Source organism: Silurus aristotelis, assembly GCF_946808225.1.
Source record: "Silurus aristotelis genome assembly, chromosome: 22".
NCBI classification, from domain to species: domain Eukaryota; kingdom Metazoa; phylum Chordata; class Actinopteri; order Siluriformes; family Siluridae; genus Silurus; species Silurus aristotelis.
In genome coordinates, this window is record NC_139595.1 from 2235411 (window position 1) to 2249697 (window position 14287).

Genomic DNA, 14287 nt, shown 5'->3' on the forward strand with positions numbered 1-14287 from the left:
GCTTGGTATTTTAGCATGCTGTCTAGTGCGGGAGTATGCGGTTTGAGACGAGGCCACAGTACTGGTAATTGCCACATCTCGTTCTTTATCTTCACTTCTAGATTTAGTTTCCTTGCCAGTTCTTTTCTTTTTGCATTCGAGTTTTTCCTGCATCTTCCATTTACAGAGAATCTTGATGACATGTTTGTGGTTTGGAACAGTGGTTGTCTTCCCTGTTCCACTTTTCTTTTTTTTTTTTGCTTGGAGTTAAAAATAAAAATGCCATGTAGTTAAGATAAAGCTTTGAGGTGGAAATGAGGGCGTGCATCTCACAACACAGGTTTACAGAGAACACACTCTTCTTAAGTTGGTGTTCCACATCATTAAATGTAACGATAAATGGACAAAAGTATGATGCGTCACGCTTTAAAATCATCACCACATCTATCGTAATTTACACGAACAGCATTGGTCCAGCTGTGTGTGTGTTTGGATGCCATCCGCCATCCGCCATCCGGATGTACAGTTGTCCTTCATGCACTTCTTCACACTTTGATGTCCCGGCGGTTGTGTTCTGACCTCCAGCACATGGCCCCTGACCTTGAGTAACTTCCTGCACTTACAGCACTTAATGACTCCTGTGAAACTCTTCATTGAAGTTATGACGTTTATCCGCTCAGCATTTTAGTGGTGACCAGACTGGCATGTGTTTAAATCCCAGGAGTGCAAAAAAGCCAAATATTTTGAAGTTGGAGTCAATTACAAGTGGAAATCGGAGCAGGCAGAGCTTCCACAGAGACACGTGAAGCCAAGGTTCACGTCTTTTCTAGCTACAGCGTCAGAGGGGAAAAGCACAGTCCATCTTCTGCCACATGCATGAGCTGGCAGGGAACAACCACTGACTAGTTTTGCTCTGATTGGCAGGGAGTTCCCCGCCCCTCCCCTCTCTCCCAAATATGCCCCTCCCACCTGACTAGGGGGTGTTAAAATGAATCGTTTCTATGATGGATCACGATGCGGAAGTGGACGATTCTTAATCGATGCAGTAACAGACAATACTCAGCTATATCCTAATGATGACATTCATTATTCGAGTGACGAATGTGTTCCAGTGTTTGTTGATCTGATATGGTTCAAGCGACGGAAGAGGATTTGTTCTTCCTGTTACGTACTATGTTAAACTCTTCCTTGTTCCTGAGGTATCCTTTGTTCATGCGTCTTCCAGGACGTGAAGAAAACCTCCATGTTTTTTTGTTTTTTTTGTCCTGCTTCTCCTACACAACCTCACCGAGGTCCATGATTGGCTGATTGACAGCAGAGAGACAGCTTGTTGTCCCACCAACCCAGAGAGCAACGCTACACTCGTTTGCTTCTTTGATGGATGTATATTTCATCCTCATAAAAACTTGTGGTATGTGATTTAAACACGTGTATAAAACATGCAGCGTTTGTTGGATTGCGCGCTCGACTAGCAGAAGTTGGATCTCAGCAGCTCTGTGGGACTCGAGTGCTGACCTTCAACATTCCTCCGATGCATATTTGGAAATATAACATTACTCATGAAGAGCGAGTTTAATCACAACTTCTTCAGTTAAAGTTAAAGTGGAGTCTCGGGTTTCATGTACCCTCTCTTTTTTTTCTTTTTTTACTCTCTCTCTCCGTCTTCTCTCTCTGTCTCGCTCTCTCTCTCTCTCTCTCTCTCTCTCTCTCTCTCTCTCTCTCTTTCTCTCTTTCTTCCTGTGAGGTCTTCTGGTAGACACACTCCAGTTGTGAGCAGTGTGTTTGCTTCTGAGTCACACTTAATAAGTTCAGAAATGTTTGTGCCATTCATTCCTCTACCGCCTAACATAAATCCTCTTTCTCTTTCTCTCTCTCTCTCTCTCTCTCTCTCTCTCTCTCTCTCTCTCTTCCCCTTTCTCTTCCCCTTTCTCTGTCTGTCGTTTGGTTTCTTTTTGTCTGTCTGTCGGGAATTTCTTACAGCCTGCCGTGTTTCCTCCATTGCCCTCTAATGAGCTTCTCAGTGACTGCTGCTGCCTCATCACTCCAACAAAACGACCTCCAACAATGAACCATAAACATTCTGCATTCATTACAGAGCGTTCGCACCGAAGCCACAGTGACCATACGATACAAGGCCTGCTAGCTTGAGGTAGCATTAGCCTGGCAGGAGGCTGCAAACTAGCATAAGTAACGAAGCTTATTAGCATCAATGCTCTTCAAATAGCACTCTTAAAGGTCAAAAGTCACGCTATTAATCATCTCTTAATCAAGATAAGTGACTGTGAATCTGATCCGAGTTTTTAAAATTTTTTCTCGACTGAACAGTTTACGTGTGAACGTTTTCCATCGATAACGAGAGAAGGAAGTTTGTGATGCCAATTTCTTTCTTTCACACTGAATTTTAGTTCATTTTCTGGCTGATGGGCAAAATTCATTAGTTACTTAAAATATTTTTGGTTTCTTGTAAAAATATTAACCAGTAGTCTTAAGATTAATTAGGGACGTGTGAAGTGTTCGCTGAGCGTTTAAGGCTCTGGGTTACCAATTAGAAGCCCCAGTATTGCCAAGCTGCCGCTCTTGGGCCCTTGAGCAAGGCCCTTAACCTTCTGTTCTTCAGGGGTGCTTTTTATTGGCTGACCCTGCACTCTGACCCCTATTCTATTCTATTCTAACTACCTGATGGAGCTTTCTACCAATCAACAGTCCTTGCCTTCATTTACTCCATGAATGTCATTTCCTTAAAAACATTTTTTTTTTTTTAAATACAAAAATTCCTGATTTTTTGAGAGCATTTGGATTTAGAGGTTTCGAAGTCATTTATTTTGTACAGGTTGTGTAAAAGGACTCTGCTGACTCTATAGACCGAGGCTTAGGGTGTGTCTGTGGTTCAGAGAGGGCAGAGCTCTCATGTGGTTCATGTGTACACCACACACAGCTGACATTTTCACACCTCTCCGATTCATTTTAAAGCGTGGATTGAACACAGAACTAGATTTGTAAGCAGATACCGAACACTGCTAAGTTGATGTTTAAATGCAGTCGCTGGTTGTTTTTTCATGCTGTTGTACAAGCTCTGTATCTGGGGACAACAAGGGATCGACAGCTTTTCTTCTGTGCTGCGAGCTGCCCCTCCTCTGGGGAAGGAGTAATGCAGCTCATGGCCTCTGCTACTCACACAAACACAAATGGGTATCATGAGACCTCGGATATTACATCCACCATCTAGTGTACAGTTAAACAACAGGTGCTGAAAGTAACTTTTTAAGGAGGTGGAAATTCATTCCTAGGTTTGGTGAAATACAGTCAAAGAATCAGTCATGATCAGTGGTGGAATCATGAGATTCTGTATTGTGCCAACAGTAAATTATTTAATAAATTAATTGCGTTGTGGAGGAACATGTTTTCTTTTTTGAGGCTGACAGATTTCTGGGCCATCCCTCTTTTATTGGACGTTAAAAACACACTTAGAAGACACCTTCTCATGTCTCATCGTGCATTTATACCGTCTCATCGGGCATTTACACCGTCTCATCGGGCATATATAACATATATATGCCCCGCCTACTTTACTGTGGCAAAAAAGCACAGGCCACACCTCCTTTACTGGGACTGATCTGGTCTGTTGCTAATCAGGGAATTTAAACTTGAGCCGGACAGAAAGAAACCCCTGAGGGAAATTTGCCACTTGTGACCAAACTGACTCTTTAACCCCCTTCATGGTCAGACTGGGGAACTCCAGTGGTTTTGCTGTTGTGTTGTCTACGGGTGATGTCTGCAATTCTTTCAACCAGGATTGATCAGATTCGTCATCCAGCACTTGAACAAAAGCTGAGTTATTGATGTTGGAGTAAATTCACTAGCTCATTGGAGATGTTTACTTCTGGTACAGCCATATGCCAAGGGATGTCCCTAAACAAGAGAAAGATATTAATCAAAAATAGATAGCCCAAGTCTTTAGTACAGCATATCAACAGCGTAACATGAGGCCAAATAAATTACATCAACAGCGGCTGAATTAAAAGCGGGTGTCTGTGTGGTCAGGTCAGGTGACCTATCTGGAGTTTAAGATTCCTTTGAGTCTCTTTCCATTATACAAAGCCTTTCCTTCAGCGTTTTTTTTTGTTTTCTTTTTTCTCGTCAACGCGCCCCCATGTGACCAATGATATTGCAGGAAAAAAAAGAAAAACACTACAAGAAGGTTGTAAACTGGCAGGAGCATTGGAGCATCAAAACCTGCTCTATCTCCCAAATCTGATTACGCTGAATCCTATAAATGAAGTTATTGCTTGTTATTCAAAATTATATAAAAAAAGTGTAATTATAATGATATTTTCACTATCCAGTAGAAAAACGTGAGTTTTAGGTGTTTGCATCGAGCTGCTGCCCTCTACTGGTCTCCTAAAGCACTACATGTGTAAAATGTATTTATATTTGCATTAAATACAAGTATCATGCATAAGCTTGTCCTTAGACCCATCAGCCATAACAATGAAACCACCTGCCTGATATTGTGGGGTTTACCTCCTAAACCACTCAGAGTTCTCAAAGGCTTGGATTTCCCAAGATTTCTGAAGATGTGCTGTGGTGTCTGGCACAAAGACTTTATGTCCTGCGAAGTAGATTGAGCTTTTGTTACAGATACTTGATCGGGCTGAGTTTTTTTCAGAATTTGTGGGTTGTGTATTTTTGGGGGGATTTTGGAAGCCAAGTCAACCCCTTGAACATTTTGTCATCGTTTCTTAAACCGTTCCTGAAATGTTTTTGCAGTGTAATATGGAAATATTATATCAGTACTGCGATTCATGTCACCTTACAGTGGTGTGCAGTGTATTGTTTTTGAACGTTATTAGAATTTTTGAGCGGCGTTCATGTGTCGGATTTAACAGTCGTCTCATTCAGAGACTTTGTCTGCTAAATTTTTTGCTAGACTTTTTAATCCGTTTTAAACAATCTAAAAAAGACATTATAAAGTGATTGTCAGTTCTGCAGTACCCACTCACAGCACTGGATGGAGCTCTAGCTTGTGCATCTCCATCTCGCCACGTGTTTGTATGTTCCGCTGCATGAGCGGGTTTCGTGAGGCGAGTTAAAATCCCAGATGGATTTCCGATTCTGTCGTGTTAATCGACCGAAGCAACACATATCGCAGATTCACTCCTTTAAGAAAATTAGCTAAACATAATTTGTGAGTCGTGACTACTACAACGTTCTCATTAGTACCCCAGTCCTCCCCCCTGCTGCGTTCTACATCTTGTTAATGGTGCTGATGCTGTGCTAATGTTCCTCACTATTGAGGGATTTCCCTCGTCATTGCCGGCGAATCGTGCACTCGTGGGAGAGGGGAAAATAAACCCACCTTCATTTGTCAACGAAATGAGCTGCCAATAAGGATAAAATTAAGACACAGCAGAAGACTCAAAAAAGAGGAAACAGAATTACCCAAAGGATTGATTACACATCGAACTCAAATGCTGCTACAGCGAGGTCTGTTATTGAATCACAGCAGGACGTTGGTGCTCTATGACCAGGCCTGTTCGTGACACGTCTCTGACGGCAGATAAGACGAAAGCCGGTGTAACTGGTACACATCTGGCTCTGAGAGCAGTGTAATCCTCTGACCTCCTTTTTTTTTTTAATAATAAGCTTTATAGCTTAAAATATTTAAACTGGCGCCCGATATGGAACGGATTCATCGGCTCTGCTCTAGATTGGGATTTTAATGTCCGTTTGAGCATATTTTACATCTCCAGGGCTTTCAGAGACTCTTCAGTTGTGGTCAGGGTGTGTACCAACTCCTGATCCGGGAGGTTCCTCTGCATGTGATCGATGTTTGGGTGCATAAAGGAATATTTTAAAGCAGTCATTGATTCAGAAGCACATAATTTAGAGCTTTAATGGAACATGTTGGAATCCGATGTATGCTGATTTATGACCTGAGTGAAAAATAGGAGCAGTTACTTGTTTACTGGAACTGAGCACAAAAAAAATAGGGAATTGTTTTCATGGTAAAATAATGAAATTTAATTAAAGCATTTTTTGGGTGCCGTCCATTTGTGATAAACGGGGGATTACTGTATATATATTACTAATTTTTTTCTTTAACTGGATCCGACTGGTGCAGAAGCCTCGCGCCCTTTATTTTACTTTACTGGGTCTAATATACACAAAGGTTCTCTCGACTAATAATAAACAGTCATATTGGACCATCAGTTGCCTATTAATGTGTTAAAATGTTTGAAAAGTAGATTTTTAAGCATTTTATTTTGCTTCTTTCTCTTTTGGTGTACATAAAAAAAAAAAAATTAATTAATAGAAAATGTGTATGTATGTTTGCTCGTGTGTGTGTGTGTGTGTGTGTGTGTGTGTGTGTGTATATATATATATATATATACAGTGAGGAAAATAAGTATTTGAACACCCTGCTATTTTGCAAGTTCTCCCACTTAGAAATCATGGAGGAGTCTGAAATTGTCATCGTAGGTGCATGTCCACTGTGAGAGACATAATCTAAAAAACAAAAATCCAGAAATCACAATATATTATTTTTAAACTATTTATTTGTATAATACAGCTGCAAATAAGTATTTGAACACCTGTCTATCAACTAGAATTCTGACCCTCAAAGACCTGTTAGTCTGCCTTTAAAATGTCCACCTCCACTACATTTATTATCCTAAATTAGTTGCACCTGTTTGAGGTTGTTAGCTGCATAAAGACACCTGTCCACCCCATACAATCAATAAGAATCCAACTACTAACATGGCCAAGACCAAAGAGCTGTCCAAAGACACTAGAGACAAAATTGTACACCTCCACGAGGCTGGAAAGGGCTACGGGGAAATTGCCAAGCAGCTTGGTGAAAAAAGGTCCACTGTTGGAGCAATCATTAGAAAATGGAAGAAGCTAAACATGATTGTCAATCTCCCTCGGACTGGGGCTTCATGCAAGATCTCACCTCGTGGGGCCTCAATGATCCTAAGGAAGGTGAGAAATCAGCCCAGAACTACATGGGAGGAGCTGGTCAATGACCTGAAAAGAGCTGGGACCACCGTTTCCAAGGTTACTGTTGGTAATACACTCAAACGTCATGGTTTGAAATCATGCATGGCACGGAAGGTTCCCCTGCTTAAACCAGCACATGTCTAGGCACGTCTTATGTTTGCCAATGACCATTTGGATGATCCAGAGGAGTCATGGGAGAAAGTCATGTGGTCAGATGAGACCAAAATAGAACTTTTGGGTCATAATTCCACTAAACATGTTTGGAGGAAGAAGAATGATGAGTACCATCCCAAGAACACCATCCCTACTGTGAAGCATGGGGGTGGTAGCATCATGCTTTGGGGGTGTTTTTCTGCACATTGGACAGGGCGACTGCACTGTATTAAGGAGAGGATGACCGGGGCCATGTATAGCGAGATTTTGGGGAACAACCTCCTTCCCTCAGTTAGAGCATTGAAGATGGGTCGAGGCTGGGTCTTCCAACATGACAATGACCCGAAGCACACAGCCAGGATAACCAAGGAGTGGCTCTGTAAGAAGCATATCAAGGTTCTGGCGTGGCCTAGCCAGTCTCCAGACCTAAACCCAATAGAGAATCTTTGGAGGGAGCTCAAATTCCGTGTTTCTCAGCGACAGGCCAGAAACCTGACTGATCTAGAGAAGATCTGTGTGGAGGAGTGGGCCAAAATCCCTCCTGCAGTGTGTGCAAACCTGGTGAAAAACTACAGGAAACATTTGACCTCTGTAATTGCAAACAAAGGCTACTGTACCAAATATTAACATTGACTTTCTCAGGTGTTCAAATACTTATTTGCAGCTGTATCATACAAATAAATAGTTAAAAAAATCATACATTGTGATTTCTGGATTTTTTTTTTTAGATTATGTCTCTCACAGTGGACATGCACCTACGATGACAATTTCAGACCCCTCCATGATTTCTAAGTGGGAGAACTTGCAAAAAAGCAGGGTGTTCAAATACTTATTTTCCTCACTGTATATATATATATATATATATATATATATATATATATATATATATATATATATATATATATATAAAATATAGATAGATAGATAGATATAGATATGTGTGTATATATAATGTATGTGTATTATATATATATTAGTGTGTGGTCCCCAAATTACGATTTTATACTGTAAAACATGTATACAGTCTGTTACTGTAAATGACTCTTTTGCTAAATTGTTGTAATTATTTTAATTATTAACATATTACAGTAAACTACCCAATACTGATCACAATTCTTTAAGACTTCTGCGTAGCCTCTGCCATGTCTCGACATATGCACATGAAGCAGCTAACGGTGTGAGGCGATACGTTTAAGCAAATCATCACTTTCCTTAAGTGCCTTCTGACTTTTAACACATGACTCCTTTCACATACAGCCCTTTGTGTTGCAAAAAGAAAAATTATAACATGAAACCAGATTCTTTTCCTCTTCTGTTTTAAGAAAGTTACAGCTCTACCTCTGCCATGTTAATCTGTATTCTATATGACTCTCCGGACACTCGGCCTCCGTCTCTGTAGAGAGAACACGTTTTGAGAAATTTTAGGGAGGAGAAATCAATTTACGTATAAAATATTGGTCACAAATTATTGGTATCTTTCTAAATAATAAAAGTATGTCACATCTACTAATAATTATATATAAATAAATTGTTTTTTACCAAAGCAGTTATGTCAAAAATGATGCACGGTGATACAAATGCCAACTTGTATCCGATGCACACTTTTTAAACCGGTGCATCAAATCATTAACTTTTATATCAGTGCATCGATGCAAATCGCTGAATAATACCATTCTTAAAAAGAGGCTAAAGGGTATGTATTCAGGGCCAAAGAGGAGGACCTTTATTTTGTTTTTGGAAATAAGATTTATTGTGGTTTGGAGTGTGTAGTGATCATGAGATTGTCAGAGCCTGAACTCAATCCTGCCATAGTGTTTCTGGCTATTTCTGTCTTTTTGTCTCCTATTGTGTAGGCAGAGTCATGTCAAGAGGTCACAGGGACCAACTGACCAATAGCTGTTGCAACCACAAGTCCTTTTCTCTTGTCCTAATTGGCTTCTTGCTGTTTACTCCACCCCCTCATTCGTCCTCCGCTTCATGTAAATATGCTTGAAGTTCATTCAATATCTCACCTCCCACTCTGAGTTCTGCTGTCCCTTAGGATATTTCCTTTCATTCTCTCTCTCTCTCTCTCTCTCTCTCTCTCTCTCTCTCTCTCTCTCTCTCTCTCTCTCTCTCTCTCTCTCTCGCAATGCAACACAAATATCAGGGTTTGCGCTTTTGTTGCATCTCTGATGGTATCTGTGAGATGATAAACCCCACGCGCTGCCACGGCTTCGTGCTCCTCCCCCACTCCACAATTCTCCGCCTCTTTTGTCTTCACGCTCATAGCCACGGCACACTCTGTCTCTCCTGGGGAAAAGAGCCAGCTGCCTCGCTTCCCTGAGAGCTAGACGCAGTGAAGAGCTCAGCATACACAGCATGGCTCCCGTGGGACCGTAGCGTAAACACCTCCACTCTGACTGACAGCTGTGAGGTATAGGCACAAACTGGAGGGAAAAACCGGCCACGCTTAAGTAAAAACGTCAGAGAGCAAGAAGAAGAGGCTCTAAAACGGAGAGACTCGAGGAGAAGTCACTTGCTGGATGAAGGAAGCGGTTTGGCTGTCCTTCCCCTGGCGCGATGGAGTGATGCGAGGAATGAGGGTGGATGGTGAGAGCGGGGAGCACCAGCAGCAGCGGAGGTGGAGGAGGAGGCGTTGTAGGGGCAGGTGGTGGAGGAGGTCGGAGGGGAAGGAGCAGGCAGCGCTTGCGGCTCAGACGCGTCTCCGCCTCCTCGCTGGCCGAACATGGCAATGAGAAAATGTCTCCCAGCATCAAGAAGCTGGACTGCTTCTCGCCCATGCTGTGCCACTGTAAAGTGGCCTGTACCAACAGCACCATCTCCCTCATGTTCGGCTGTAAGGTGGGTGCACGCCAGAAAACCCCACACCCGTTGCTTCTTTGCTTGTTTGGTTTTCTGTTCCGAGCTAAGTGACAGACGTGCTTACGGTCTCGCCCGGGGAGCTTTAATTAAGTGCCAACTGTGCCAGATTGCCGATCTGGAAATCAGAGCAAACAGTGAAAGATCGTGTTGCTGATTGGTGACTAATCCTCTTAAATCTCCACTTACCCAAGCCTACACAACTTAAATGCGTTCTAGCACTTAAAGTGCTAAAAATACCTAGATGTTTCATGTCTGTCTATTACCACAATATTTACAGTAATATGTGCAGTGTTGCTTCTCAGTGTCTCTTGTTAACATCAGCACATAAACTTCTAGTTGAGGTTGAAGGTGGTACGAACACTAGCCAAATTTGAAATTATAAGACTATATCCAATCCTAGTAATTTTTATAATTTTTAGAGGTCGGACAATTAATCGGCATGGATAGTTGATTGCTGGAACTATCTGCAAAAAAAACTACGCCGTCATTACGAGAGCGGCCTCTAGAGGCGAATCGCTGATGCCACGTGCCATTTGTTTTTAAACATGATGCTGCACGGAGAGCGCAATATAGTTATATAATTATAATTAAGAATCCGATACATTGTGGAAAAAGATGCGCCGATACATTTTCAAATCGGGTGAATTAAAACTTAGCATTCTGAAAGACCAAGAGCTGTTTGCCAATGTGTACGAAACACATTCTTAACCGTATTATTAAAATATTTTGCGCTACAGCCATTTTGATTCTGTTTTGCTGCTAGTCTACATCTAGTTTACCAAAATTTATCAATAGTTTGGGTACCTCTGATCATCACACCGATATTGTGGTTCTTCACCGAACTTTTGCCCCAATTGTATCGAAAGTCTTTATGCTGTAGCTTTACAATTTATCTTCACTGAACTAAGAGGCCCAAAACTGTTCCAACGTCACGATGCTCCTGTCCACAAAGCAGGCTCTATGAAGACTTATTGTGTGAAGGTTGGCATGAAGGAACTCCTTGAAGGTCCTACAAAGAGGCCTGGTTTCTTTAGCCCCCAATGAACACTTTTGGAATGAGCAATTGAGCTTATTCTAGTAGTAAAGAGGAGTTAAATCCGGATGGGATTTCCAACGAGTCCTTATATGGTATTTGGCAGACACCCTTATGCAGAGCGACTTATATTTATTTTATTCATACAGCTGGGGAGCTATTAAGTTAAGTGAACTCACAACCACTGGATCCAAAGTCCATTGCCTTAACCACTAAACTACACATTATTTGTTTGGTAGAATGTGATAAAATCCCTCGATTTATTTACCGATTCGCAGACGCTGAGGTCACACAGGCTTGCATGATTAGTGTCACAGTTTCCGTTGTCCTCTTTTCCACATTCACCATGACATTATCCTTCTGATTCTTGGAACGAACTGGCCACTGGATTACGCTGGATTAGTGGTTTGACCTTTGGCTAGTGTTCATCATTATTGCTCGGTGGTAGCAAAAAAATACGCAATGGCTTTTCATGATAAATAAAGGTAGTTGAATATGGAGATTGGTGCTCAAAGTCAGGTACTAATGAAGCTGAGGTGAGGAGTCCTGGGGTATAAGTGTTCACATTCATCCCGAAGGTGTTCAATAGGGTTTATAGCTCTATAGCAGGAGATCCTCCAACCCACACAAAACAAATCTTCATGGAGTTGGTTTTGTGCACAGGGGCATTGTCATGCTGGAACAGGTTTGATTTCATGCTATGCATCCAAAGACATATACCATTGTGTGCCTCCATGCTTGTGGTAACAGTTTGTGGAAGAACCCTGTATGGCTGGAAAAAAACTTTTGTCCATACAGTGTATAACCCACTAATATATTTACAAAGAGATCAATATTTATTTAAATGACCCTTTATCATGAAGGAGAGTGTTTTATATTTTTCTTTACTTTGACTCGTAAAAGCGTCAGCTGTCGATACGTTTTAATAAAATTCACCCGAACACTGGTCCAAAAAAAGACAAATTTTTACTCTACTGTACTCGACAGCTTTTTACATCCAGAGGTTATAAAGACCTTTTTTCAAATGCACACAGCATCGTTTGTACTTTGCAAATGTGAGTGAAGTGTTTTAGTGTTCGGCATCCTGCCCTGTTTTTCAGACTGATGGCAGCTCTGGCACAGAGACTCTCTTCCCATGTGACTCGTCCACGTTGTTCTGCGTGTCTCGAGTTTTCAATCGGCTCTAAAACAAGAGTAGCTGATTAAATGCGCCAATTAAACCGAAAAGTTACCGATGCGAATAGCTGCATTGCTGTCGTTTTTGTTTTTGTCACGTGGTTTTCAGAATTCTTTCCGTACAGGGCTTTCGGTTCGGTCAAATCCTTTTAACGTACTGAACATTGTAAGAAGTTTCCTCAGAAACGTGTTAAGTGGCGGACTGCATGTTTGTTTAGTCTCCAGTTTGCACTTTTATCGCTTTTTATCGTTTTTAAACTTCAAAACATACACAACAGTTCCAGCGTTAAAAACAAACTAGGGTTAGTGTAGTGTCACTGTGGCTCCTTACTCCATACTGGAAATAAGATTTGTTTTGGGTATATACACACACACACACACATACACACACACACACACACACACACACACACACACACACACACACCCACCCCTGTATTACCTGAGACTGTAAATGGGGTCAAACTGGGGTCAAGTGTAAACTATTTAATACATTTTTTTTCTATTTATGTAATTGTAATAATTTGTGCGAATTTAAATGATTACTCAGTTTAATCAATATAGTAAAAATGTGCATTGCATTAATTTTATTTAATTTGTTTTTATAAAATGTTATATAATATTTAACCAAGCAGGCATTTTATTTAAAATAGTTAGAAAAAATGTAAACTGCTCGAATGTTGATCACAAATATTAAAAATAATATTAATTAAAAATATAAATTCATTAATTAATACTAATAATAATATTTGTATTATAAATACTAATAATAAGATTTTTGCGAGTTACTCTCAGTCCGGTTCCAAATAAAAAAAGTCGGCAACTATCGAGGTCGCGAGTATCGAGGTTCGACTGTGAATATCACACACACACACACACACACACACACACACACACATACACACACAAAAACTACATCGGAAAACCAATGAAGTATTTTACGCAAACCTACGATTGCTTTTATTTGCACATCAAGATCAAAATGCTGCCCATGTAATCCGTAACACCGTACTATCCGTCTATGAAGCATCTGTTCCTTCCACTCTCTCTTAGTCTCCAATGGAAGCATCAAAAGTGCCCTGAAATCTCAGCTCATTATCATTAGAAGGAAAAGGTGTGTATGTGTGAACCGCGGCTCTTCAGCTCCCATGACCTCGTTACCACGGCGTGTCTCTGCGGAGAACTCGTGCCTATACGGAGGCTCACGCTGCTTTGTCTCGCTACTGTTTAATTATTGCAACGGCGTGCCAGAAATGAGAGAGGAGGGGAACCGAAATCCGTATCCAACTCATGCCTTGAGACGCAGCTAAAAATAGAGCGTGCACGATGCAGCCGGCGTGTCGAGAGAGAAAGAACGATCGACGAAGAAATTAGTATTTAACAGAGGAGCAGGCCGATGTCTCATACATCACTGTCGCGAGGACACATTACCCCTCGGATTAATCAGAAAAAACATTTGCAGTTCCATCATTTTGGTAATTAGGACCTATATATGATTCCCGTCACTGGTAAATAGCAGACTGGACTTGCGATTTCTGCTGCTATACATCGTTTAGAGGAAACCTCAGTCATTATCAATTTTCTATTTCTCCATCTTACCTTTTAGGGTTAAAATATATATAAATTATTAAATTCTGAAGATTTCACTCAATTGTACCATATATTGAGTCATTTACTTTTGATTGACTAAATTTACAGACCCTGACATTTTTCAGTAAAACAAAACAATATTTAAACCATGAAAGAAACCAGAGACTCCAGACTCGTGTCCTCATAAGGATGCAACTGGTTGTGTTTTCATCTGTTTGAAACTACGACAAGTTCCAAGGGACAGCTAGCGCACGTCATCAGGAGCCAGCGTGTTTGGAGCTCATGTAGAAGTGTGTCTGTGTGTCTGTGTGTCTGTGTCTGTGTCTGTGTGTGTGTGTGTGTGTGTGTGTGTGTGTGTGTGTGTGTGTGTGTGTGTGTGTGTGTGTGTAGGCCAGTGGCAGGCCGTACATTTGGTACCTGGGCCTTCAGTGGGGACGTACCAGACTTAATCCACCTTTTAATACCACCACTATCACGTCTCAATTATAG

General features: G+C 41.2%; 1 protein-coding gene across 42 annotated transcripts in view; it reads left to right on the top strand.

Moving 5' to 3' along the window:
- Nucleotides 1-14287, top strand: part of dlg1b (discs large MAGUK scaffold protein 1b) — a 73472-nt gene that overhangs the window by 16415 nt on the left and 42770 nt on the right. Inside the window, exon 1 of one of the 42 annotated variants that reach the window (XM_083525029.1) lies at nt 9356-9978. The exons of 38 other annotated variants lie outside the window; for them this stretch is intronic. In XM_083525029.1, the coding sequence (XP_083381155.1) occupies nt 9724-9978 (255 nt within the window). In that variant the 5' untranslated portion in view covers nt 9356-9723. Of the gene's footprint in view, nt 1-9355; nt 9979-14287 lie in introns of those variants that run through there. 3 more of the 42 variants (XM_083525063.1, XM_083525051.1, XM_083525055.1) reach the window with 3 other exon arrangements.